This window comes from Anopheles cruzii, chromosome 2 (genome assembly GCF_943734635.1).
Source record: "Anopheles cruzii chromosome 2, idAnoCruzAS_RS32_06, whole genome shotgun sequence".
In the NCBI taxonomy this organism is placed as follows: Eukaryota; Metazoa; Arthropoda; class Insecta; order Diptera; family Culicidae; genus Anopheles; species Anopheles cruzii.
Genome location: NC_069144.1, coordinates 17,824,563 through 17,852,540, shown reverse-complemented (window position 1 = coordinate 17,852,540; position 27,978 = coordinate 17,824,563). Strand labels below are relative to the sequence as shown.

Sequence of the window (27,978 nt, the reverse complement as noted above, 5' to 3'; positions counted from 1 at the left end):
ATATGGATCACGCGACCCGCGTGTGTTCGGAATCGTGGATGAACCGTGGCGCAGCTTAGCATCGATGAATGTTGTATTTTTCTCGTTCAAAATTTACATTTACGCTTTGTACAGTGTATCCTCTTACGTCTAGGCTTCTAGGGGTACGTTGCGGTGTTACCCCAGAAAAACTGATCCGATTTCATTGTGCTTCGCTCGCGACGATCGTGGGGATCATAGATCGTCGGCGCACGTTTATGTACAGAGGGGGCTATGAACGTGACATCCAATTTTCGCGGCAACATCGCGGTCATTTGTGTTTAAATTCATTCAACGATCGGCCCCGGATCGTGCGGTAGATATCTAAGATGGTGCGCAAAACGCGTTGAAATCTAAAAGTAATGTGTCGGCAAGGCGAATGAAAACTCGATGAGGCAAAACTACTGTTGCAAAAATAAAAATCAAGACAAACAAGCGGAACAGGTGACTAGAATGGAAGTGTGTCGCTCGCGTCCGAGCGCTGCGCGGGCGCGTGGAAAGAATAATAAATAATGTGGTCTCGGTGTAGGATGGAAATCGTTGAAATCGTTCGTCGCAAGCGCGGCACTGCCTCTCAGTTCGGTAGATTGTCCACGGATTTGGCGCGATGATATCTGCAACAAAAGCGAGACGGTTTAGCTGCCGCATTCTTCCGCGAGGCGCGTCGGCGATCGTTTACCGTCTTCTGGCCAGCTTGAGCACCACCGGACCTTCCTTAACGTTCTTGAACAGTGCAATCGTCTCCGCGTGGCTCATGCCCTGCACTGCGTCCTCGTTGATGGACTGTATTTCGTCTCCTGCAAGCGGATAAAGAATGGCGCGTGAAAGGGGGATGCGCCTGGGAAAGCCCTGGGTGCGAGGGGTCACCTACCGGCCTTTAGCGTCCCATCGAGCGCGGCCTGGCCGCTCGGGAAAACCGTCTTCACGTAGATTCCCATGTTACCTCGCGGCGAGTCCCGGCCACCGACGATGCTGAAGCCGAGCGACTTCATGCCGGTTCCTTTGTAGAAGGTGACCGTCAGGTAGATGCACTTGTGTATTCCTGTTATGGCGAGACAAATGATGCGTTATCCAAGAGGTTTCTATTGTTCCTTTTGGACAATGAGTCGCCGTACCTTCGATATAGGATGATCCTTCCTCGTTGATCAGTATCCGAACGCCGGACTCGAACTTGGTGCCGTCTAGCCCACCCGAGCCGTCCACCATCTCGTCCGTCCCGGTGCCACTGATATTGTTCTCCGTTTTGGACCGCTGCAAGGGATTGCCCTCCGTCCCACCGAGCCCGTCCTGTGAGCCCATACTGTCCGAGGCGAGCCGAATCCGGTGCACCGACCGGTGTAGGTCTTCCTCGCTCTTGAGCGTCGCCTTCTGGCGCATCGGCACGTGGCGCCGGATCGTGTCGGAGATCACCTGCACCTGCATCACGGCGGGAGGCGCCTCCGCGATCGACGCCCGTCCACCGGCGGCGTCCCCGTTCGTGAGGTGCCGTATCGATTGGTGGATGCTGCCGTGTGAAATCGGCCGGTACAGCGAGTAGAGGCCGGTTTCGTTCGGATCGAGCGTTTTGCCCGTGGCCAGCGGCGGTTCCTCCTCGTCGCTGTCTTTGATGAGCCGCTGCGAACCGAGGATCCGCGAGTAGCCGTTCTTGGCCAGCGCCTCCAGCCGCTGCTTGCTGATCATCTGCCACTTTTCGTCGTCACAGATCGTGTTCGAGATCGAGATGCGGTTCGCGTACACCGGCACGTAGTCGGACGGGGCGTAGATCGGGGTCAGGGGGAACGGTTTACCGGGGCACCCGCCCGCCCCCGTTCTCGGTGAGCCCGAGGAGGACGACGATGACGACGACGGGTCGGTGCCGCTGGTGCTTGCGATGGGCGATGAAGACGCGGGCGTCGAGCAGGTGGAAGTGATCGATATCGCACCGGAACTGACCACCGCAGGACCACCGCCGGCCGGGGGCCGGGCGTCCATCTTGAACTTTCGGTTGGCGTCAGAGCTGAACGTAGTTAACTCGTCATGTGCAATGACAAGGTCTACGACATTGTTGACAAATGTCGAGAGGATCCGCTGGACCGTGCTGGGAGACTGCAGGCCACGTAAATGGTGCCCGTTTACGTTCACAATCTCGTCGCCGACACGCAATCGGCCGTCCCTGAGCAAGAGAGAGAAAGAGAGAGAGGGAGGGAAGGCGATGAGTTCGGGGAAGCATCCAACGGCTCGGCGTAACCGTCAAATTGTCGGTAAGCACACCGAAAGTGATATAATGACGAGTGGCGGCTCGCGCTTTGCATAATGCGATTTTAATATGAACCTCACGCTCCGCTCACGTCAATATTCGCCATTTGCGCTCCGGTGCGAGTGAGGAAGTCAAACACACGGTGGCGGTGCGCGCCCGGTTGCGCCATTTTTACCACACGAATTTATGGAATGTTGGATAGTGGTTTGGCTGGTAGCCGGTACCCGGAGGGGCTTCGCTTCCGAATCGTTGATTTGTGGAAAGAAAACAAAAGTTGTGTGCCCTTTTTGGGGGTCCGCCGCTTTCGGGTTGATTAGCGGGCTGGGCCGGCCGACATGGCATGAGTCTGATGGTCTTTTCGATTTGTTTCGAATATTGGATCGAAACGTTGCGATACGTCGCCGCATCAATTATTCAACGTTATTCATAAACGAGTGACTAACGTGCCGCTCGCGGTTCATGCTCAATATGGAGACAGTATTGATAATAAGCAATCATTCGATTGATCGATGATTTCAATTGATTTGCAATGAAAGCAAACCACATCATTCAACCTTTTTGACATTTCATTCGCAAATGTAACAGGAGCACATACTGGGAGTTGGGATGTGATATTAAGATATTTCAGAACTTATAGAGACTGGACTAGGAATCGGGCGGATTGACTCTTCATCATCTTCCTGGATACTGTTCTATTCCATGTTTGAAATCGAATCAGAATAAATTCCGACGATGGCCTGGAGTCTGGAGCCAGACTGGATGGGTACTTACTTGTACGCGATGCCTTCCGGGTCGATCTCGGTGACCAGATAGCGCGTCTCGCACTCGCCCTCGTCCAGACCGATCGTTTGCGGTGTCAGCTCGATCCCGATCGTGTCGTCGGCCTGCTGCTTCACCAGCTTGATCTGCCGGAACCGGCGCCGCACCGTGCCACAATCGAAGCTGCCACCGAGCGACGATGACGACGACGAAAGCCGCCGCCGGCTGCCAAACACGTACGATGCGTCCTTCGTGCGGATGGCGTCCGCGTACGAATCGCTACAGCCACCAACAGCCACCGACGGCCCCCCGGCGCCCGACCCACTGACGCTGCTGACCAGCGACAGATTGATGCTCTGGTCATCGATCTTATCCTCGGCGTGGCGCCCGTCACTATCGTACCCGGACTCGTTGCTGCTCAAACAGCTGCTCAGTCGCTGATAGTTCAGCACGAAACCATGCTCGGTATCGGTGAGCGTTTTGATCGAGTTGTTCCGTGACATCGGCCCCAGGTTAGTCTCACGATCACTCACGATCGACCGTTGGCCATCGCTGTCGGGCGAACTGTCGAGCGTCGAGATGTTGAGCTGCGAGTCCGTGATCGAGACACTGTCCAGATCGGAGCGCAGACTCACGATGGAACCGCGGTTCCCGGCCCGCAGCAGGTTCTCCTTGATGCGACTGTAGTTGATCACCGAGCCACCGTTCTCCTCCGGCAGCACCGACAGCTTCGAGCGGAGGAACGCGTACGGAAAGTGGTTCTTCTTGGAGCCGGTGTCAGCGAGCTGCTGCTGCTGCTGCTGGTTCGTGGAGGATGTTGATTGGCCAACGCGGGCGATGTCATCACAACTGGACGACTTCGTGGCGGACGCATTGGGCGCTGTCGTCACACCGGAAGCGCTCGGTTGGCCCTGGGCGGTGGTGACTGGGTCGGTTAGTCCACTGAGGTGCAGCTGAGAGGAGCAGCTGGCCGCCGTCTTTGAGTGACCGCCGTTCGCGAGATTGACACCGTCCGTTGGGTCGTCACATTTGACGTACGACGAGGTGTTGAGCTGGCTGGTGGAACTGCTACGGTACAGTAGTTGCTGCTGCTGTTGGTGGTGGTTGTCCACTCGGCTCGAATCCCCTGACTGTGACATCGCCGCCATCGCCAGTTGATGTGGCGATTGACGGTGTTGATGTTGCTGTTGTTGCTGTTGTTGCTGCTGTTGCGGCTGCTGCACGAATTGTTGCTTCTGGTAGTGGTTCGACTTGTGATTGAGCATTCCGGTGGATCCCATGCGGTAGAAGAAGTTCCGGAAAGTGCCGGACGAGCGCTCCGAATTGAGCTTCACGAGAGGATCATGACTGGAGCACCGATCGCCGTTCGGGGTTCGCTGCTGCTGCTGCTGCTGGCTTTGGCTTTGATGCTGCACTTTTAATGGTGGCGTGGGCTTTGTCTTCTTCACGCCGTCGGCCACGATCGAGTTGGGCTCGGAGTTGTTCGAGCCACTGGAGTACCCGGAGGACGTTGACGACGATGACGACGACGACGACGATGGTGATGATGATGGGGACGATGCAGATGGCGGGACTACCGGTGGAGCTACCGCGATCAGTGCCACGCTACCCGGGACGGCCAGCTTGTGTGCGTCGCTGCCACGGCGAAGGAGATCGAACTTTTTGCCCATCTTGCGGCCCCATGTGAATACTGTGAAGAGAAGAGCAGAAGAGGTGGACGGTTAGCGGAATGATGGTCAATTTTTGAACATAAACGACGCACAAGAAAGGCGATGGTTAATGGCCAACTAATGGCGGCTAGAAGTGGCTCGAGTAGAGGGACCATAATTTTTGTCAAGACAAGCTCAAGCTCTTTTTGTAATTATTGAAACAAAATTCAATAAACAAAATGGAATTGATATTACGTTACGATAGTTTTAAATACAGCAAATAATAATAAAAGTTTTACAAAATAATCCCGCAAAGTAAAACATCAGCAACGGTGCTCGAGGTGCCCGGCTCATTTAACCCTCTCTGGTCTAATTGACGGTCAAAGCCCATATTTATTGGCCGTTCACTTATCGGCTATCGGAGCGGAATACATTGAAACACACTCCCTTGCCAGATAGGCACATTATTCGACACTTCGAGTGCGCACTGCGGACGCCCCGGGACCCCGTTGCCTATTGGGTCCCTCCCGCGATATAATGGCCCTCGATTTGTTTCGCCGATTTGCATGAAACCGCGGCATAAATCATTGCCCGGCCGGTCCGGGTTCTTCCACGCGGACTCTCTGCCTTGCCAGACAATGCACCGGAATTGTTCAAATTTTACAACACCGTGAGACGCAGCGCTGCGAGCTTCTCGAAGAAGGCCCAACGCAGCAGCAGCACCTCTTGAAGACTGGAAATCGAGGAAGGAATCGGCCAAAAAGCGCAAAAAAGAAGCGATGCGAAGCACTTCCTTATCCGCGCGCGCCACAATAACTCGCCGCCGATTTGTTCTTTCTTGTCTCTCTCTCTCTCTCTGCCTCTCTCTCTCAGGCGCTCTCTTTGTTCCTAGGTTATTTTGTGATTTAAAGCCCTGCAGTATTCCGTTCCGTACCGGTTCCGCGAGTGGAGGGCAGTAATAAAACCGCAACAGCTCCACGGAGACCCGGACGTTACTCACGGGGTAGTGAAGAGATGCGCCTCGAAGGATACTTTTGTTTGTGCCGAAGACGAAACGACGAAGACGACGGACAAAGACAGGAACAATAGCAGAGCGGGCAGCGGAGTAACGAACGGAGCATCATATGGCAATCGACATTGGGCCGGGAGGTCCCGCAACCTGTCCGAGGAGTCCCGGTGGTCGGCGCTGGCGGCAACCTTGAGAGCGCCAAGAAAGGCGAATGATGCATTTAATGATCGGGAAGATGATTATTGGCGCGCCGAGAACGGCGATGCAGATCTTTTCGCTCGGATGGGGGCGCCATTTGGCAAGCTGCACACACGAGATGTGATATTCGAAACCCGCCACTCAGCAGCATTGCGCCCAAAGCATCTTTTGGGGAACGTCCAACGCGGCGTGGCGTGAAGAAGAACCATTCCCCGTTCGGGAAGATGCTACACAGGACCGTGGTGTCGAGTTCCTAATGCGTTCGGACGGGTGGAAAAATCGGTCCTGGCTCTTCCAGCCGAATGCAGTCGAGTGCAGTGTCGCTGACTCCAGACGGTCGATGGCGCGCGGTCGATTAACTGAAACTGGAGACACGTCGGCGATTTGGAAGTCAGTTATCCGAGTAATGGGGGCACACACACACCCGAGGAATATCTGCCACGGCCACAGATGGTCACAGAGTCTCGAACGGTGCCCCTCGGTGATCCACATCGCGTACGCGTACAATACTGGACTTCTCGCGAGGCGACACGCCAGAAAGTCCAGATTGAAAGTTGTCCCTAAACGAGGTCTTCCTCCGGGAATGAGCCCCGTTAGAGCCGCTCCAATCCAGGCTGTCGCAGAGACCAGACCCAGACCTACTCCCTATAAGGGAGTCTCCACCTCCTACCTCTCTCTCTCTCGAGGTCCACATCTCGATCCAGAAACCTGGACCCGCTGTTGGTCGGCTGGCGGGGGCTGTGCGTTACAATAAATCATTCTCCCGTGCGGGTTAAGGCTAGGAGCCCGGGAATGTGGTCGATCGGCCAATGGTCGTGCCCGCCAGATCGGATGACAAATTCCGGTGTCGCGCTACAGGGACCAGGGAACCCCCCCCGCCACTCCAGCCGCGTAACGGTGTAGCGAAGGTTAATGATCCTGTCAAAATAGTATCGCCAACGAGGACGAGCTTCATGCGTCCGGGGCCCCCGATAAAGTTACAACATAAAACGTAAAAATCTGCTAACGATCTTACGAGCCCACACGGAAGTCACGGGAGCGACGCCAGCGAAGGGCTCCGTCCCTTGGCCGACACACTGTAACGTGATCGATATCGGGGACCGGTTTGGATGATTACCAAGAATAGAATAATTATTTCTTGCTGACCAGCTCGGCTCGGCAGCAAACCGGCCCCCGTGTCGATCGAACGACTGAAGCGACTGCGACCTGTCGCCATGGTTCCCGTGTTGTCGGGTCCCCCGTCCCCCTCGGCTGGTTCGGACCGGAGCCTTATGGGACGGCCAGCGCAATTAGGCGATTGATTTTATTGGAGATGTTGGGTTTAATTATGATTTAGGTCGGGGATCGGGTTGGAAATGTGACCGAACCGGATTTATTACCACCGGGGCCACCGTTCCACTTCCCGTCCAGGTGTTGCTGTGCTGTGCCGCGTCAACATTGTCGGCGATGGATGGGATTCGGTGTAGCATAATGCGATGGTCTCTTCTCCGATGGCTTCGATCCGGCTAATCCATCTCCGAACTACTTTGCGTGGCCACACAATCCATGCTCGGCATCGTGTGTAATGGTTTTCTAAATGATTCTCCAATTATTCTCTCCCTCACATCACGGCATTAACGCGAGCTCCACGACCAATGGTCTGCGTATGATGGGCAGTATTGGATCAATAGATTACGGGCGCGGAAATGTTGACACGAGCGCCATCGAGGGAGATGCGCGGCCGATTATAAATTATGCGTGCGAAGGTTACAATCCGGAGCCTCAATGTTGACCCAGGTGATTGTTACAAGCCCGAAAGCCGGATGAGGATTTATCGTGAAGATATTGTCAGCCGCCGTCCAGCAGAACGCACAGTTACAATCTGGTTAATCGTGGGGCTATTATTGCTTGCCGGTCATAAATCTGTCGGAGTCTTTTTTCCCACTAGTAACACACGTTGAGCAGTGTGACCACTGCTTGCTGCTTTGCGGAAGAAGCCTGGCAGAATGGTGAAAGTAAAACCAAGTGGCCGGACAACCAACGTCCGCTCCAACCAGAGTGCGCTCTACTTGGAGGACGGTTTATGGGTGGATTGTTAAATGCCCGTAAACGAATGGTGTTAGAATTTGACGGAACCTGCCCAAAGTCAGATGCCCAATAAATAAATGATACCAATTGACGCTCTGGCCAACGAGCGGTTCATTAACGCGTTTGATTAGGAGTTTGTCCAATTTTACTGTGCACCCTAAAGAGGTTAGTCTTTAATTTTAAGATTATTGTGTAACACTTAGTATCCGCTTATTAAGTGCAACGTGTAATTTGAAGGCGTTTGTCAGTCGTCACAGGTACCGTTAAACGATAATGAAACATCACCATTCCCAAGATATAATTCAAGTAGAATAAAATCAACATAAAACATAAATAAGCTGAAGTAAATAACTAAGACTCGTAAGAATAATAATGCCAGATGAAGGTCTCTGTGAGGCTATGCTGCAAATGTTTGTTGTTTAAAAATAATTCGGAGGGTGTTTAACCAAAAAAATTATTCTTATAAACTTTTTTGAGGTCATTTACCTGAAGCCCTTGCTTTGGATCAATGTGTTTTTATTGTATCGAAAGTGTGCTTCAAAAGTCATCCCTATTAAGTATCAGGTGTACAAATAGAAAACCGCCGTTTTCCCATAGGCGGTGCTAGCAGCTACAAATTAAACGATAAAAATATGCAAAACCCTGGCAATGACAGTTGAGGCATCTGTCAACAACTCCACAAAATCTCGTTTGTTTATTTTCACTCTGCTTTGTGTTATTCATGTGCGAACATGGCGCAATTTGAGCCGAACGAGAGCCATTTGCGGGAAGTGTTGCTTTTTGCGTTTCATGCTAAAAAAAATGCAGCTAAAGCGCATCGAATGGTAGTAGAAGTTTATGGTGAAGCCTGCATTAGTGAAAGAACGTGTCGGGAGTGGTTTTGCAAGTTCAAAAACGGCGATTATGACGTGCAAGACAAGGAGCGTCCCGGACCGGTGAAAAAGTTCGAAGATGCCGAATTGAAAACTTTGCTGGAAGAAGATGCTTGTCGAACGCAACAGGAACTTGCAGACTTATTGGGAGTGACGCAACAAGCAATATCGCATCGGCTAAAAGCCCCAGGAATGATCCAGAAACTAGGATACTGGGTGCCGCACGAGTTGAAGCTGAGGGACATCGAACGGCGCCTTTGCAATTACGAGCAACTCCTTGAACGGGAAAAAAGAAAAGGTTTTTTACATCGCATCGTGACCGGGGATGAAAAGTGCATACACTATGATAACCCAAAGCGTAAAAAATCGTGAGGGCTTCCCGGCCATGCATCATTATCTACAGCTAAACCGAACATTCATGACTCGAAGCTGATGCTCTGCATTTGGTGGGACCAGCTCGGCGTTGTCTATTACAACCAGGCGAAACCATTACAGGAACCCTGTATCGGACACAACTAATGCGGCTGAGTCGAGCATTGAAGGAAAAAAGGCGTCAATATTCAGAAAGACACGACAAAGTTATCCTTCTTCACGACAACGATCGACCACATGTTTCCAAAGTCGTGAAAACATACCTGGAAACATTATAATGGCACATACTACTCCCCCGCCCTACTCTCCAGACATCCCCCCGTCAGACTACTATTTATTCCGATTGATGACGCATTACCTGGCCGAGCAGCGCTTCCGTTCTTTCGAGGACATCAAAAATCGGATCGATGAATGGATCACGTCGAAAGATGAAAAAAATTTCCGACGAGGAATTAAAAAGCTGCCCAAAATGTGGGAAAAAGTTGTGGCTAACAATGGCAATTACTTTGAAGAATGAGTTTGTAAGGAGTTTTTTGCAATAAAGCCCCAAATCATGAGAAAAAACGGCGGTTTTCTATTCGTACACCTGATATTTTTTGGACATTTGCTTTGACCTAATTTGTAACGCATCCCCGAATGTCGAGCAATTTTGTGTAGTCATCATTTTTAAAGCGATCCCAAACCGTGACATGGTTGGTAATTAAAACATAGGTCATTTCAGGGTTGGCCACTGTATCAGAACCATACATTTTGTAAAAAAATGTTCGTAAGTTGTGGAACTGTTCAAGGAGTGAAAAACTGTTTTTAAACAATTCCCTAATATTTGACCGCCTTAAGTATTACAAATGTTGATTATTACACAAAATTATTTTCGATTAGTTCTTGTTTGCTAGCATTATTTCTGTATCGCAAATTGTTGTGACACGACCAAACATGATCAACTTCTTCTACATCTTATTTGAATTGCTGGTGCACCTTATTAAAAAGAACCCGGCAACCGGCAACCGGCAACCTTGTATTGGAGAGCCCCGGTTCTTAGAGGCCACATCGTAATATGTGACTGTTTTATCGAATCCGTGCTTTTGCGTTGGGTTTTGGACGTTCATAATGAGTTCAGTGTGATCTTGATCTCAACCTTGATCGTGACTGGCGCATTATCTGGCGCTACCGGTTCCTCAACTCAAATAATTAATGAGAAATATTAATTCATCATATTCATAATAAAGACTCATTTTGGATGAGATGTATCGGCGAGACATCTGCGTCAGGGTTTGTGCACGTCACGCCTCTGTGGCCCCAACTGTCGGCTGTCAGAACACTGCTTTTAGCCTTTCGCCATATAGGACCAGAGATTGGCTTTTATTTATATTGGGGTAAAGCCTTTGCACCGAAATTGTTGATTGGATTTACAGTCAAGCTCCGGAGTTCATCGGATTAAACCATTCATGGTCGCCAAGGGTGCCCGCCAGGTGGCATATAAAACATAAACCATTTCACTTCGCACACTGCGTCGTCTAGGTGTTTGGAGACAGCATTAAGGCCTGCTGGGCAACTCACACTCTTTTGCGGTTTTCGGCCGGCCGAAGTTGGGGCCAAGCACCGGCACCCAGCACATGTGGCTGGGGGCGGCGGCCGGTGGCTCTTGGAATGTGCTGTTCAAACGTAGGCGAAAAGCATAAGCCTTCAGCAGGAGCAGAGAGCGGAAAGGCAAAAAACAACCCGAGGCGCGGCAAGGCGGTTCGCTCCCCGATGTGCCGCTTTGGTGACCACACGTAGCGCACGTCGAATCGCCGAGGCGCTAGTGGCACGCACAAAGCAGAAAGAACCATAACCCGCCGTCGCGCTCTAACGTGAAAATCGCTTCGAAAATTGAAATAACATGGCAATCCGCGGGCGCGTACCACGCGGATCACGGCGGTCAGTGAAGCGAAACGGAAAACGCCCGGAAACTGCTGACGAAAGAATGTGCGGACCATCGGGGACCTTGGGACGGGTACGGGTGGGTACACAAAACAGACCTGATGCTCGGGAGAAGGGAATAGTTGGCCCGTGGGTGGCGTGGACCAGCTGGTGGAAGTCCGGTCCAAAGACCGCGCACGGATCGGAAGTTGAAAAGTGGCGCACAAATTTTCACGCCCATCGTCACTGGCCGACTGTGGGCCGACCGAGCCGGAAATTTAACGCGGCGTTGGTCCGACGACATTCTGGAACTTCCCGGACTTCTGGAACCCGCACTTCTGGCTGCAAGCTGTTACACACCCACACGGGTACGGGTTTCTGGATCTAGGCCACATACGTCCCAGCGTGGAACCCTACGAAGACTTGGTCCGGAAGTTTTTGCCACCGCCACTCATCAATTCTTCGCTAGGTGCGTGGAAGTTCTGGAGTCCGCGACCGGTGTGGACCGATATTTCCTGGGAGGAAAACAAAAACTAACGCCATCGATAGAGACGCAGTGGTCATCCCACGAATGGGCCGGGTGTACGCCGCGAGCTTTAGGGCTTGTTCTCACGTGGACGCGCCGGAACTGGAAATTTATTGACCATTGACCGCGTGGCGTACCGCTTGGTGACGCGGTTGATCTCGCCCACCGGGGGAGCCGCTGCCGGACAACGGCGTAAATGGTCCGGAACCGATGCGCGATCACAGGCCACGGGACCTGCTCGGTTCGTTAGCTGATGTGCCGCCGCCGACCGTCATCACCACTTGTCAGCCATTACGACGTGGACGCATTTGCTGGGGACCGTTAGAGACCGTCCGATGTCCGAGGCCTTCCGGGGTGGCTTCGATTTGGTCGATTGTTTTCGCTTGGCCCGTAGCCCGCCGGATGGTGGTGGTGGTGACGCGCTCGTGTATCACTTCCACCTCATAAACACCTGGGCCACATCCCGATCCCGGGGAGCAGTTTCATTGATAATTAGGCAGGCGAATTGTTTGGCCGTACACAAAACGGTCAACGGCCATTACGGAAGGAACACTACGCTGACGGAGATACGCTGTGGAGCGGTACAACAATTAGATGGGACGGGCGCCAATTGCGTGTAGCGATCCCTCTCGTCTCGCGCGCCGTGTGGCCGCGTTAAATGGCCGGATGCTTTCTTTTGATGCGGCTAATTGATGAGTTTTTCCGGAATGTTGGCTGCGCGAGATGTTGGCCGCAGACCCCCCCTAGCCCCCCAACCCCCGGATTCCCATGACGAGGTTTAGAGAGGGTTGCACTTTCGGTGCACCTCGAGCGGGCCCTCGTAACGATGCGCGATGCGGTGCGTATAATGGGCACGAGCCACGGGCAGCCGGATTTATGGGAATGTGTGTGTCGGGCTAATTAATTGCATTACACCGGAGCCCGGCCCAGGGACCTCTCGCAGGACTCCCGGAGGCACCGGGAGATCTGTTTGATGTGTGCGCGGTCGGTGGTGGTGTTGAATGTGCAATGTTGCTGCAAACACACATTATGCGCGGACCGGTGCCAACCTGAGAGGCGCGGCCCGGCCCACTGGAATGGGCGCTTTCAGTCGTTCGGTTATGGTTGGCTTCATTTATCAACACAAAAGGCTGGCGTCGATTGTTTTTTTTCTTTCTTCTGGTATAAAACATGAAAAAGTGTCCGCAAAGATAAATAATATGAAAAGAATTCCGCCCAAAGTCTGCTTTGAAGCTGCAAACACTATCTGACCGGGAATGACCGGGGAACAAAAAGGTGAGCAAAGGTACGTAAAATCGAATCGGTGTTTGAAAAATAATAAAATTTCATAATAATATAATAAAAAACAACTCCAGAATACAACAATAGTGTTAAAAACATTGAGATAAGCAATATTTGAGGGAATCTATAATTTTGTGAAATTTATCGGAGCGAATCTAAGATCAACTTGCTTCGGTTTGCTCGATGTTAACGCAACTAGCCGCATGATGTTGTTATGTCAATGTTTTAATATAAAAAATACTGAATTAGGCATTAGAAATGCTTCTTCTCAGGATTCGTCAGCTTTTGAGAAACTAACCGATGAATGATGAAGCGAGGCGACAGTCAGCTAAAAAATCAAGTGTTATGAAAATGAAGATCGTGTTCGTTGTATTAAACACCAGAACGAATCAATAAACGCATAGCGAACTTCTGAACTACAAATCCGAAATTATCAGCCACAAACAGGATAAGAAGGAAACATCTTATTGGTCTAGATTTCACTCTACAACAAGATATTGCACTGATCCACAAGGCACAAGTTCGTGCCTCGTGCACGATTCGTGCAGTACTTCATGATGTTGAGGTTTAAGACTATTCACCACAATCCCCAGACCAGCCATCCATTGAGAACATGTGGCCATTGATGAGCCTTAGAGTCTCTGAGAAGACCTCACGTAATTGAACGGAATAAACTCAATTAATTGAAACAATCTGATCAACGATTAGACATAAGAACTATAGAAAGGACCGCAAGACAAAACCACGACTGTTAGGCAATGTTGTCTAATAGTTCAATCACTTAGAGACCGCAGAATGCCAGCAATTTGATGAATCGCTAACACGTTCAAGTCAGGTTAGGCTATGCGGTGCAAAGTTTACACAACTGTGCGCCAGTAACTCTTGGGCGTCGATTTGGAAGGATTGCGTTCGAGGGAACACCGTAAGATACCCTCGGTCGTTGTTTCGATATCTTTCTATCCCAATGCACTGTGACCGTGATATCCTGCTCAATTTCAAGGGCCGTGTTTAGCTAAAAACCGAGCCCCTGAAGTTCCACCAAAAGGGATAACTGTCGCTTCTCCATTTTACTGTACCCCACCAAGGAGCGAATATCTTACTGACGTCTTACTGGTGATGTTTGAAAACTTCGCGAACCGCAAAGTGTTGCATAATATATATTTTCATAACATTCTCCAACGTACGCCGCCTTCGAGTCGACACATATCTGGCTCCTCCGATTCGCGGAAGGTTCCGTTTTTTCCTGTGTAGCCCACAGACTTTTCCCACCGAAGTTTGATGGAAGTGGAAAAGCTCAATTTCGGTGGCAGCTCAACTGCATCCACTCCACTGGGCTGCGTGTGACTGCGATGCCAGGAGCCCTGTCGAGCCGTCGGCACGCCCGCGTCTAAGACCTCACGCGGTTTTTTTCCCGGTGTGTAACTCAAGGAAGCACAAATCCTGGCCCCCACCGTCCGGAGTTTCGGGTGCCGTACCCCTATCATGTGTACCCGTCCGTCCGACCGGCCGGTTGGCGTTGGTTCTTTTTTCGGGAAAACGGGAGATTACAGCTTTTTTGGTTCTTTTTTGACGTAACATCACAGGCGGGCCGCGCGGAGGAACGTGCCCTGGCGCATGGACACGTACGCGGCCAAACGCGCGGCGAACTTAGATTGCGGCCCGCAAGCCACCAACATAACCATTAATCTTGCCTTCTTGGGCGCTGGGCTGGGCTCGCCAACATTCACGGCACGCACCACGCGATTTTCTTCAACTTCTTTTTGGGCTGCAGCAAAGTTGTCGCCACCGGCCGGCGGTCTCATCAAGTTGGCCACCGGCAGCCACCACTAATTGGATCGGATGTTTAAGGCGATAATTGTGCGGGGGAACCGACAATCCCCGTCTAGGGGAAGGTCACGCGGAGCTAATTGGTCACCTGGTCAAGGCCTTTGAGGTCACACTCGCGAGGAGCGGGGTCTCGTGTCGTATTAGCCCGCTTAAGCCTTTTATGCACCACACAAATACACAGACACACACACCTGCTGCACTCGTTGCGTCGCTACACCGGACATGACAGGATTCTTTCTGCCCGATCACCAGGAAGTCTCCGCGGGTTATTTCTCACTTCTCAACACGGAATCGCGCTGATTAACATCCGCGTGGATTAGCAGCCAATAAGGAATTTTTTGACTCAATCCCTGGCGGGACCTAGGTCCAAGATCTAGGTTTAACGTACGAACTAGTAAAAAAAAAAACCCGAACCACGAGCTGCCGGACCGGCGCGTGGGTTGAGCCGAAGCCGTCGGCGCGGAGACTGGCGCGACTGCCTGAGGAAGCCCTTCCGAGAGGACTGCCACAGCCGGGGGCCGACTTAGACCGCGGCGCGGCTAACGGTTGGTGCGGGGTTTCTTGCACCCTGCCCTGCACGGAATGTTAATTCCAGCTTCACCACCCCAACCCGAACCCCCGCCAAAAAGGCGGCCCCGGGCGGACCGATATGGAAATCGGCCTCGGCCGGTTCGACGGCTCAGCCAATCCCATGGCCTTGCCGCAGGTGCACCTGCAACCGTAAACCTGCGGCCGCAACGAATGCAAGCAGCACAGCAAAAAAACCGGACAATCGGAGGTGCATCGGTGCATAGCGGTGTGCAGTTTCTAGTGGCCTAGCCCGGCAGGCAGGCAGGCAGGCCCGGCCAGAAGCCAGAAGTGGTGAAGTGGAAAGTGAAATTATCGTCAAGTGCATTCGCCCAAAGCTCGGCCCGGACAAGGATGATGATGGTGGGTGCACCCAACCCAACCCAACTCGATCGATCGTCTTCTTCGGACACAACCGGTGGGTTCCAATTAAGGCCACACCGGTGGTGGACCACCCCTATTGTATCGTTCTCTCTCTCTCTCTCTCGCCCTCTCGGTCTCTTTGTGCGTGAGGCGGCGGCGGCGTGTGCCTAATGATTGTGCCGGTGATTTCGAGCTATGCAGATTGATCAGCAGCCCGATGCGGCCAATTATTAATCACAACACCAGCCCGTCCGTCCGTGGTGTGGCGCTGACCCCCCCCCCCCCCGCCCCACGGACAAGGCATTACAATTTGGAGTTCCCTCCCCAGACACGTGCACGTCATGCCAACTTTCCCGGACTTCAAAGCTTCGATGAGGATCACCATCAGAGGGTTGTGCAACCCATCGGCTGCCGCACTTGGCTGTCGGAACCATTTTGCCAGAGTTATTAGTCAGTGATTAGAAAGCTTGATTCCTCTCTCTCTCTCCATCTCTCAATCTCTCGCTCGCACACAGTGTGGTGTGTAGATTGTTTGAATAGAAAATAAAGAAAACTGGTTTAACTGCAGCTACGGCGCCGCTGCGATAGCTGCCGATGCTGATGAGACCCAAAGCCACGAGGACGAGGTCCACCGACACCGACCAACGCAACCACTGCATCCGAATGCACCACCCCTTTCTCTCTCTCTCTTTCTCTCTATCTACCTCCCTGCGGTGGAACATTGTTTCTGGGCTTTGGCCCAGAAACATTGCGCGCGGCCATCGAACACTTCGAAGCCCGTTCCGATGCAGGTTTTTCCGCAGAGCAGAGACCGCAACACATTCGCTACACTTCGCCACCGGGCCCCGGTGAGCGAACATCAGCGCGAGTGACTGGCGGACCAAGCTTTCGGCCGTGGAAATCCGGCCGTGCCCGGCGAATCGCGGTTTCCACTTTTCCGATTCGAGCGGCGCGAGTACGCGTTTCACTTTCGCGTTCGATGGAGTGTGTGTGTGTGCTTTGCCCCCGGAGCACTGTTTGTCTTTCCACTTGTGGCCTCCACCCCCCCCGCCCCCCGGGCGCAAAATGATTTATGCTCACGACATAAATTTGCCTGCCCCTGTTTGGGTTTTCTGTTCAGTTTTCGCCTGCATTCCTGGCGTCGCGGTCGCGGGCCACCTTTTGTCTTAATCAATATCATTATCAGTGCTGCAGGTGGGCAACCTTTTCGTTTTCCTTGCTCTCGGCTGTGCTGTTCGGTTGGCAAATCGGTAGCTAGTTTAAATGTTTCAGATATTTACTGCTCAGTTTGCCACTCTCTTTTGCCTGATTGATCGGTGGTTCAGGGGTTTTACTTAAGCTTGTTGTTACTGCATCATATTACACCGTGACGTTTTGTTTTTCAGTCAGATTTTTTATTTGCTCTTATTAGTACTTTACTTGTAAAAGTTTCCCATTGATTTACAACCTTTCGAGCAATTTTTAATCTTCAAAACTGTTTACTTGTTTAATTTACAAATTATAGAGATTGTTCATTATCGGCTATTCTTTTTCACTCTTTTTATATGTTTTTATTGAGTTTAATTTTTAAGAACATTGTTCACTTGTTCACTTGCTTTTGTAATTTGTTTCTTTAATTTCGTTTACTTTTGGTTTTGCAAGTGAAAAAGGAATTATTTAAATTTTTTGCAAATCTTATAATTTTTGTGTGGTTTGTAGTATTCTATCGTATTTAAACGAGAGACTGTCTCTTGGGAGAAGTGTGTTAAAACCTTTTTTTATCTCTTTGCAACATGTGACTGATACCCCGAGGACAGTTAGATAATAAAAGGAATCCACGTTGAGAGTACAATAAGGAGGGGTTTTTCCATTCGCTTCAACTGAGGGTAACTTCAGTAAAATTTCCGAATGAGGTCCCTCGGGTACTTGGGCCCCGTACCAATTACCTACTGTTGTGGCCCACGCGTGGAATCTTTCTTGTGCGCACAGTCTTTGGCCCGCAGTAGAAAGGGAAAATAAAAGTAACTTCTTCTTCTGCGTAGGTCCAGGGCCCCGGAGACCGAGAGTGCCTGGACCTTCCCCAACTTCGAACCGAACACCCTCGCGCGCTGTAACCTCTATTTTTCCTTTTCTTCTGACCAGCCCGGTGGTCGTCGTCGTGGGCAGGAGTTTTCGACACCAGCACCTCCACCGACCCGACGCTGGCAACCATAAATTATCTCCATCTATCGGCGTAGATTTATGGCGCTGTTGCATAAGCACATCACCACTATCATCATCGCCGCCATCATCACCATCATCAGCGTCGCAGTGGCGGATTCCATCATTTCTTCGCCGCCCACCAACCACCGGCCGGAGCATTCTCCTGGGAGAAAGTGTTTGGCCGCATGTTCTCTTTCGCTCTCCTCCGCGGTGTCGCGTATGGTTGTTCTTTCACCGTTCTTCGTACCGCACCGAAACACCTCGTAGGTTGCCGTCGGACGGCGGAAAATCGAAAGCAATGTCGACACACCAATAGCTGTTATTACTTTCATTTTCGTGCCACGAATGGCCTCGGGTGGAAAGGGGAAAAAAATGGTCGATCATTTCCGGGGCGTCTTTGAGGGCCGCCCTTTTGCGGGCAACTTGCCCCACCGCCCCCCTGGCCATACATGCCGGCGATCGTACACCGTCGTTGCCGCCATGTCCGAAGTACACCGCGGTGAGCTTCAACAACATCCTCTCTCACACTTCGGTGGCCATAACAAGCTCAGTTGGCTCGTGTTGTGCAACGACCGGCGGCGTAGGGAAAAGGAATATTCTTCTACTCGGCCGACCCAGGGCCGATGATCGGTGACGATCGGTACGTAGGAGGAAACAACCCTTACGGAATGTTTTCAGGTGGGGGTCCTACTTCGCGGATGGCTCGCCAAAAGGTGACACGCGAAATTAGTTGCGCCGAAGGTACCTGAGCTAATGTCAAGCCTCAACGCGAGGCCAGTCAAGCAGCTCGCAGCTCCTCAAGCTCGGCGGTGTGTTTGCCAAACTTCAGGTGGGCACCGGAAGCTGTACGACCCGAATCGGTCCCCGAGAGTGGAATGTCGTATGCAAATCGCCAGCAGTCCCACGTAATCAATCACTCGCTCGCCCGACGGACGGACCAAGGGGGTTCGGGATCCTAGGCGGTAATTAAGACGCTTTTAAAGTGACTGACTTCAAGCGCACCTGTCATGGCCGAAGATCGGCTCCGGCGCCTTCACGAACGGTTCAACCGAAGGTCAACAACCAAAGAACCGATGGCGTTAACCGGTGCGCGGTGACTTGACTTTAATTGGCCCAATCCCAAGAGCTGTGGCTGTGGCCGCCCCGGCGGCGGCTTAGAAAAAGGTCGATAAAAAAATCAATTACTTCAACGAGTCCTACGCGTTCGAAGTCGCCGTAAGTAGCGCGAGAGCGCGGTCGAATTCGTAATCTGACGACGACGACTCACGCTATAGTTGGCGTCTACAAAGTACGGCAGAACCGGGCCCAGAGGCTATTTTTGGTGCGCTACAGATTGCATGAAATAGAGGACAGATCCTAGTTTAGTGTCCCGTATCCGGACGTTTTCTGTCACTGTTTCATTGGACGACAGCGTGACAGGATTAGATGACACCGGCCGCGGCTAGCGCTAATAATAGTTGCCTGATGGGCAGGACTCTAAACAGGCATGGTTGAGGGGTGGATAGAATCAGCGTTCCCTTCCGTATTGTTGCATGCGTCACATTACTGGTGCCATTTCCTCATAATTGAGACCGACAGGCGCAATTTTGGGCACCAGCGTGTGAATACCCCCCTCCGGGGGTGAATGTACTTGGAGTGGCCATCCAATCAACCCGGACAGCACGGCGACATCGATGTTTTGCGGCAACTGTCACAGCATATGCTAGCGAATGTAGTGACAGAGTTTTGCGTTTGCCAATAACCGCACGGGGCGACCATAATACCTCGCTCACTCGGAACTTTCTCGGGGGTGGTGGGTTTGTGGTTTTGCATTTCGAAAGATGGCCAACCACCGGCTGCGGACCGTCGGCCGACCGATTATGCAAAAACGGTAATATCTGGCAGGTGACATGTACTGCGTACTGCGTGTGGTAGCGATCACGTGGGCCAATGAAGTATCCGGCTGACTCCTGGGACAGCAGGGCCAGTAAGGAGCACGATTAGAAACGTGCCTCTTGGCAACTTCGGTTTGGATCTAGTTTCTGGAGTCGAAGGAGCTTTAGTTTACAGTGGAGTAGCTACGCCGCATTTAGTATCTTCGGACTTTAAATTTATAAATATTATATTAAACAAATACTTTAATACTGTGAGAGTTGAAATGGAAATATCATTAATGAGTAATTTAGGAACCTGATGAGCCTCAAACAGTAAAGTCATCTACTCAAAAATAATGTAAAAAAGAATGAGGTGCTGACGAAACATAGCTAGAGTCTTGTTTATGCCTATGTAAAATATAGATCATTCACAAAAACTAGCTTAAAGCATGCGCCCTGCAAAAGACACAACGATATTAAAAGAACAAAGAATTCAAGCTCCAGCCCCTTCGGTGGGCGAGTGAATGAATAATGTAATAAAGAGCCTCATAAATCATGGGAGGATTAGAAATATTAAAACGCACAGCAAACTTGTGCGGAGAGGTCTTAAGCGCACCCGGGGCTATACCTTTTGCTTGCGTTAGAGAGTGAATGCAAAAAAAGTGGCCAGAAACAGATTACTTTCCCGGTACACGCGGCGGCCACCTCGGGTTTTCCTCCCGCCAAACTGCACGCCATTAATATTAGAGCAAGGTTGTAATTACTCTTATCGCATTACAAGCTGATTGGGCCCCCCGAGGGGGGATCCGGTCCCGGGCTCGCTGCTGGGTGAGCTTCTGTTTTACAAATTCAGCACAAACCCGGTCAGCACTACATTCTTGGCGGCCAAATTGACCTCGGAGCCAGTGCACTACGCGCGTTGTTTATGTTTTGATGGATTCTAGCAGACTGGACGAGACTGGCGCAACTGAAACCGGAATAGCCGACGCCAAGCCCCGGGGTAGCCCACCGGCGCAGACGGCGGCTATCGCAACCTGCGTCTGGCCATAACAAAAAATTACCCGGCGCTCTAGACCCTCCGAGTGACCTCCGGGGCACACATTCCTTGCCGCCGGCGGAACCGGGCGCCGATTTCGGATTTCGTAAGACCGCCGGCCGCCGGGGACGACCTTGGGAAGGTTTCACTGGCCTGCGGCGGCGGCGGCGGCGGCCCAAGCGTAGACACTGAGAGCCGCGCCTCTTCCTTGGCCGCGCGTAATCATCACCGAAAATGTTCCGAACCGAATGGACTGACTTACCATTCTTGCTCTCCTTGATGGTGGCGACGGCGGCCGACAACGATGGTGGTGGTGGCGGTGGAACGGGCGTGAACGGCGAGACCAGCGAGTCGTCCTCGAGAACCATCGCCGGCACGGCGGTCACCACCCGAAAGCCCCCAGCCAGTGAACCTGTGCGGTGGTGGTGGTGGTGCACGGTGGACCAGGTGGCGGTCGGTGAAGGAAGAGCGTGAAACGAAGCGAAGTGGCATGAGCGGGGGTGCAGAAAAGTACACACACTGGGTGGAAGGGTGGGTGCAGGGGAGGTGAGATTTTCCGTCGGTGCAACGTGTCCGTAGCAGGTGGGTCAGTAAGTAGTGAAGTAATGTTGGAGTAGGTGCCTGTCTTGAGGTGACTAAAGCTATAAAGAAAGCCGATAACAACCTTAAACTGTTACCGTAACCCAATTTAAATGCATCAAATGTTTGTACCAAATTGTAATCTGAGAATAAGAGGAAAATTGAAAAATATGAGAGCTTTTCTTACTACCAACCCCAAAAGGAAAGAGAAGCAACCGACACAACTAGAAGTCACTAAAACTAGAAGAAACACCTGAAACAGTGTACAAACTAATCCTATTTAGGGTGGGTACAAATGCAGCGAAACTACGTTATTTATTAGCCGCCATCGTGGAAACAATTTTATGTTTCCTCCAACATGGCAAATTGGCAATTAACATAATCGGCGATTAACTTACCAAAAATGGTATTTAATTCCTAATATTTCACTATTAACCGAACCTAGGAACTCATAGTTGAACTCATATGTTATTGTATTTCCATTTGTCGTTTCAATACACAAATAAACTAAATTTGTGCCATGTTTTAAACTTACTCGATAGTCCAAATCTTCGTCACGGAACTCCTCCTCAGAGTCACTGTTATTGATTGCTAATGCGCATTTTCAAAGGTCTCAGAATTATCCTCGGTCTCAGCAACAGTTCTCGTAGAGCATAAATGACAGTGAGTGCTCAAAGAATGTCGGAGGTCGCTTCTGTCTTCTTGCATTTCAAAACATGCTCCACTCTATAACTGTTGATTGGCTCGAAGTTTCCCTGTATTTATTTTTTTGAATGACTAATGTACAGACAGACTGTATTTCTGAGCAAACTTTGTGTTAACAACAGTTCGCATTCTCTAGCATTCTGTTTAATATTTTAAAGCTTAAACCATTTTTAATTCATTTTAAAACATTGGCCATGATTGGCAAGAGCATAAGAGTTTCACTAAAACTAGTCTTCGTCTAATCCAAGAATCATTAACTACTCTCGCATAAATCTGAATTGAATTTGCTGATCCCAAAATCGGATAATTCAGGATAAAGCACAATTTATCCAGGATAAAGCACACATAGTAAAAATAACATTCAAATATCAAATTCAAATTCAAATTCAAATTCAATTAAAAAATAACAATAACAATAAGCATTGATTCCACGGGTTGCTTGTCAATGAATATTCACCCTGGTTGGTTTCATAACCGTGGTATGGCTATCTCACTCACTATTCGACTTAAAATGTGCTGTTTTTAAATGGACCTAAGCGTCTGAAAAAAGATCATCTTCAAACTGGACCTTCAAATAAAATGTTAATGAATTTAGCTTCACTACTCATTGACCCACCACCCCCCGTCAGGTGCTCGGGCCAAACGTGGGGACCTCGAAAAAAGACCGTTAAAGGGCGTAACCTCTCCGTCCACTAAGGCGACTGAAGTCGGGGCGACGGTGGGTCGGCTACACGAAGGGCGCATCACGAAAGTGAAGGCGCCTCCGGTGTCGGTGACGGAAGTTGCATCACCACACGGCGCCGGAAGTGATCATCGCGCGATAAGTGATTGCTAACGTTGCCGCGGACCACAGAGCACGTGGCCGTTGCCGGAGACAGTATCCGTGACAGTACTCTGCCGCGCGAGCTGGTGGAAGCTGGGGCCGATGTCTCCATCATCGTCCACCACGCCCCGGAACCGATCGATAGGTGTGGAGCAGAAGAAAGAAGAGAAATGGAAAGTGGTCGGTCGGTGGGTCGCCGTCGCCATCGCAGACTTTTCTCTTCGTTTTGCGCTTCGCCCCAAGTCCAAGTTCAAGTTTGGTTTGGTGGCAAGAAAATGAACGCGCCGGCCGACCGACCGGTGGCCGCGTGCAGTGAAAGGCGATGGAAATTGGAAAACTTGTCATTAGCATGCGCGTTCCCCCGGGTCCGGACTTTTCGGACGGATGCTTCGGCTTCACTTTTCTCCCAAGCTCTCCGCCGCCGGTGGCGACCGGTCGGTTGCTGCTGGCGAGAGTGCCTTTTTTGTTGTTGGCCCGGCCCGGAGCAGAAGTCAACGACCTGGCCGGGGACGAGGAATGTAGCCCGGAGGGCAGCCGCCGTCTGCCGGTGATGGATGGAAGCGAATCAAGTATTAGCATTAGGGCCCGCGGATGCCTGAGTGCGAGAGGCGACTTGACGATGATCACTTCCATCATCCTGGACGATAATAACGATGAACTCTCAACACGCCGCTGATGATGCTGGTGATGATGATGATGATGATGATGGTGGTAATAATGGCGGCGGTGAAGCGTACTTCAGTGGAGATGTGGTGTTCGATGTGCGATTGGCGATATTATCCCGAGTTTCAATTATTCAGCCTCCAACCGGAGGACCGAAATAACCATTTCGCTTCTCGGAAGACGAATCCACCGAAGGTCTTAGCAAATTTGATATGCCAGAGTTTTTTCTCTTGGTCGCCGTTGCAAAAGCGCAACGCTTTGTGGGCCGCAAATTCGTTGCGGATGTGCAAACGCACGCAACCAACCACGCCGTTGGTGCATAATTTTACGCCACCCATTTTGAAGCGGGGCGGCCGCGGGCGGGGTGCGTAAAAATTGATCGGATCGATTTACGCCTGCCCTGCCTGCCTGGTGGGATTGTGCTTTTTCCCTCTATTTCTCGGGTTGCCCGCCGCGCGCCATGTTATGCCACCGGCGCGAGGTGTGTACTAATACCACGTGGTGTAACGCGTTGCCCGGGCGCTCCTTCTGAATTTCTCATGCGCCTTTCTGGTGTTCCTCCTAAGGCGTGGGTTTTCAGGAAGTCTAATTAGGTTTTCGTACTGCATTGACGAAACACGGCGATGAAGCGTGCCGAAGCGAGGAGGGAAGCATAATGGAATCGGCCAACATCAGACATCGAAAATCGAAAGTTAAAAGTTGCGAACCGCACTGATGACTAAATCGGGAGCTCGGTGTTATTATAGTATAACCTGCCCGTGTGGCCTAGGGGGGCCTAGTCTTGCACAGCAAAAAAAAAAGAACGCGAAACGAAACGAGAACAGTGCCCGAAACCATAAGGTAGTGGGGAAAGAAAGTTCAAAGTAGTTACAACGAAACGTAATTAACAAGAATGAAAAAGAAACGCCCCGGCATCGGAATGGTCAATTCAAACCCAACTAACAAGCAACTAACAAGTAAACCCTTATGACGTAAGTAAAACATTCATAATGAGAGTAGAATATAAAAATTTGAAAAGAAGAGTACCGAAATGAGAAAAAGAAGAGTAGCAAAGTAGTAAACTTCACGAATTACATAGAGAACCAGTCGAATCCCAAACAAGAATCAAATCAGAGGACGATGGAGTGATCAAAGAAAGAACAATCGATCGAAGTACACAAAAAGAAAAGGAAAACATAATGTGAAACAGGGACCATTAGAATTCAATCCACACAGAATATTGGATAACGTGGTAATTTGCTAAAAGAATCTGTTCTGTCACAGACATGCTATCATTTACGCCGTACGCTTCGACGCCAGGAATGGATGTCTCAATGAAACAGACTAATTACATTGTTACAATTCGCACGTCGCGCGAAGGTGCCAACCATTCTCGGATGACGCTCGACCAGCCCGACCGTTAGATAAGCGCTATCCGATTGGTAATCACACACGGTTCGCACATGGCACGACCTCCGGGACGCTTGGCTCCATTTCGCGAAGAGCAATTGGTCCCCGGTGGGCAGATGGGATAGATCTGGATCTGGGGGCCCGCTATCGAAACAAATCTTAATCTCAGGTGTCAGCCTGATCAGGCTGACTCCGAGCCTCGGTGATCCACCGGCAACCGGGGTCTTCGGGCGAGTCCTGTGACGCGCGGAGGTTGCGGATCACGCGGAACGGGCACGATGGACGATAAGATTGATCTGAGCATAATCATCGTTAAAAGTACCGCTTTGCACGCCGGCCCGCAGGGATGTGGGGCGCCTCACGCCCTCCCCAAACGTCACGGTTGGATGGTATTTAAGGCACCGGCACACCACGTCCCGCGCAGACGACACAACACGCCCGCAGTGGCCCGCAATTTATCGTGAGCACTGCTCGGTTGTTACACCGTTCATCTGTCCCTGTGCCGACCGCCAGCCAACCACCGACCACCGATCTATCCACAAATGCGGACACGGCGGACACACTCTCCGGTAGCCCTCCGGGGAGGGCTGGGCTAATTGGTTCGTGTGTGTGCTGCTGCTACCTTTTATCCTGCGCCGCCGCCGCTATCCTTTTGCCAACGCTCTTGGCCACTTGGAAGATGAAGGCACACACACGGTACGCAGATGGAACTCTCGGTCGGTCGGTCGGTCCGTCGGATGGACTGTAATCGTTTCTTAATTAGAACCCTGCGCGGTGGGCGGAACGGCGTGTGGCCCTCGGCCACCATAAAAGCGGGGTGCGCGCGACGTGATTGTGGATTAATTTGTACACATATTTGCCGAGAGAGAGGTGTCTTAAGAAGTGCTTATCGTGTAGCTTCTTCCGTTTCGATGCTGGGTCCGCTGGGTCTGCGGGTTGGTCCAATGTTTTGGGTTTTTCTTTTCGTTGGAAAAGTTGGAAACTGGCTTCACTTTGGTTTCGATGGCCCTCGATTATGGAATAATAGGAATCGGGTTCAAAAGTGTACATAATAGAATGAAAAGCACCAGTTGAGGACTACTTTAGGTTTAGTAGGTTATGGTAACTGCCAAGAGTGGTTACACAGGATGAACTACAAGAGAGAGTACAAACGGAGTCGGAACTTCCAATTGTCCTGAACCATAGAAAGAATATAATTCGGATGAGGTATGCGTACTAGAGACTGCTGTGAATAGACAGTTCACGACCATCGCGGGAGATTATCCCAACCGACCATCGTCCATCTTGTCTGTATGGTGATCATAAGGCAGGCTTTTCCACTCTCAACATCAAATGTGGTCCAGAACCGCCAATGACCACCTGTTTTTGTCTGGACTGTAAAAGTTCTTTTGTAGAGGAGGTCTGCCGTAGGTCTTTTAGCACAAGTTGTGATTGTGGTCCACGGCCATTCGGGCCCAATGTGATCGGTGTTACAAGGACGGCCGATAACAGCTAAAAAGGATCTCGTCACTGTTCATAAAAGCAAACTTATTCCAACAAGTATCAACCCAAATACCTCCTAACTTGGTTCCGAAATAGAATGTTAGATTTTAGACGAGGTTTAGTACACTGAATCACTTCGTTAACAGATTAGAAGAGTGTTTTATGTCACAATCTACCCTTCTATAGCCCGAGTAAACAGGTACGTCGTCCCGTACGTGAGAGTCCGTTCAGTTTTCGTAGCTCCCCGATAACAGAACATGATGAACATCGATGCAATCATCGGTTAGGTCAGAGCAAGCTCCGGTGAAGGGTCGGTTCCGGCTACTGGCCGTGGCCCGGAGCATGTGTTCGGCAACCGGTTTTTTGTTTTCCTTTTTTGAATATAATCTTTTAGGAAAATGGGATCTGTCAGGCCGCTGCTGTGTCCAGGACGACGTCAACATACAGCGGCGCGGGTATTACTGTTTCTTTTTCGGCACGAAGGGTTACGACACGTGTGTGCGTGTGTGTGTGTGTGTGTGTGTGTGCGTGTATGATGCCACCATCAGCTGGAACTTACCGATGCCGTTGTTGCGTACGTTGATCGGTGCCGGGCACGTTAGCTGCTGCTGCTGCTGCGCCGAGCCAGGGCCGGCCGGAAGGTGTTGGTGTTGCATCGATTGACGTGCCTCGGTGGCCACGGTGGCCAGTATCGATGGGCCGCCACCCGGCCCCGGTAGCGATGCGACCGTCGGCGGCGGCACCCCCGGCGGCGCCATCGGCAAGCCTTGCGCAAGACACTGATTGCGTGCCGTTTCCGACGTTAATCGAATGCTTTCGCACTGCGCCTCGACGATGCTACCCGATGCTGTCGTTGGCCCGTTGTTAATAATACTGCCAATGTTATCACTCATCACCGCGGACGGGCTTCCCCCGGGGGTCAGTTGATTGGTTTTTTCGGTCACCGGCACCGGCGGATCACCGTTGGCCGGTCCGGGTGATTCGGCGATCGGTTTGCCCTCTGATTGAACCAGCTGCCCTAGTGTTCCGGGGGCCACGATAATGTCATTATGGGGGAACGACGTGGAGACGGCCGTCGACGTGTGGACCTCTGCCGGCGGACCACCGCCGGAAACCCGGGCAAACACTTGCGGTGGACCTTCGAGAAGTTTTTTCGTTTTAAACAAACGCATGGTACGGGGCGGGGTTCGTGCCACGTGCCACTCGGTCGAGGGTGCTGCTAGATCGGCGTGCTCTGATCGACAGGCAACAAGGGGGCACAGGACTTCCTTCTGCGACGTCCTGCCGCTTGGCTTAGGCCGGTGCGTTACGCGTTGCCATTTCACGTAGTGTTCCTGGAAAATGGAATAGATAGGGGGAAAGCACTGTTAGAAATTGGAAAACTCGAATAAAACTATGCCGGAGCGGCAATGTTTTTAGAGTAAGTTACTTACTTTATTAATTTATTAATTAAACTGCAAAAAAACAAACATTCGAAATAGTCTACGATAGTGTAAGGAGATTTTGAGGAACGACATAGGACCTGTGTTAAGATGAAGCCAAATTAAATGAAATTATTTCTCTCAAAAGCGCTAATTAAAAATACATCCCAATTAACGTTCGAACGGGGCACGGCTTGAACTAC

General features: G+C 51.1%; 1 protein-coding gene across 1 annotated transcript; it reads right to left on the bottom strand.

Annotated features, from left to right (window-relative positions):
- Positions 1-79: 79 nt before the first annotated feature.
- Positions 80-27,526, bottom strand: LOC128278570 (uncharacterized). Its single transcript, XM_053017299.1, has 7 exons — positions 26,914-27,526; positions 20,976-21,125; positions 3,026-4,703; positions 1,134-2,170; positions 890-1,060; positions 698-815; positions 80-632 (listed from the first exon to the last, which is right to left on the bottom strand). The coding sequence occupies exons 1-7, from the start codon at positions 27,524-27,526 to the stop codon at positions 593-595; spliced, it is 3,807 nt and encodes a 1,268-aa protein (XP_052873259.1). The 3' UTR covers positions 80-592.
- Between the last annotated feature and the right edge of the window lie 452 nt (positions 27,527-27,978).

Bases quoted from the DNA above. Each gene is read 5' to 3' on its own strand.
- LOC128278570 (XM_053017299.1), bottom strand. From the start codon at position 27,526: ATGCGTTTGTTTAAAACGAAAAAACTTCTCGAAGGTCCACCGCAAGTG. The intron at 21,126-26,913 runs GTAAGTTCCAGC...ACCACCGCACAG, and splicing joins CGTACGCAACAACGGCATCG to GTTCACTGGCTGGGGGCTTT. The intron at 633-697 runs GTAAACGATCGC...CTTTTGTTGCAG, and splicing joins CTCAAGCTGGCCAGAAGACG to ATATCATCGCGCCAAATCCG.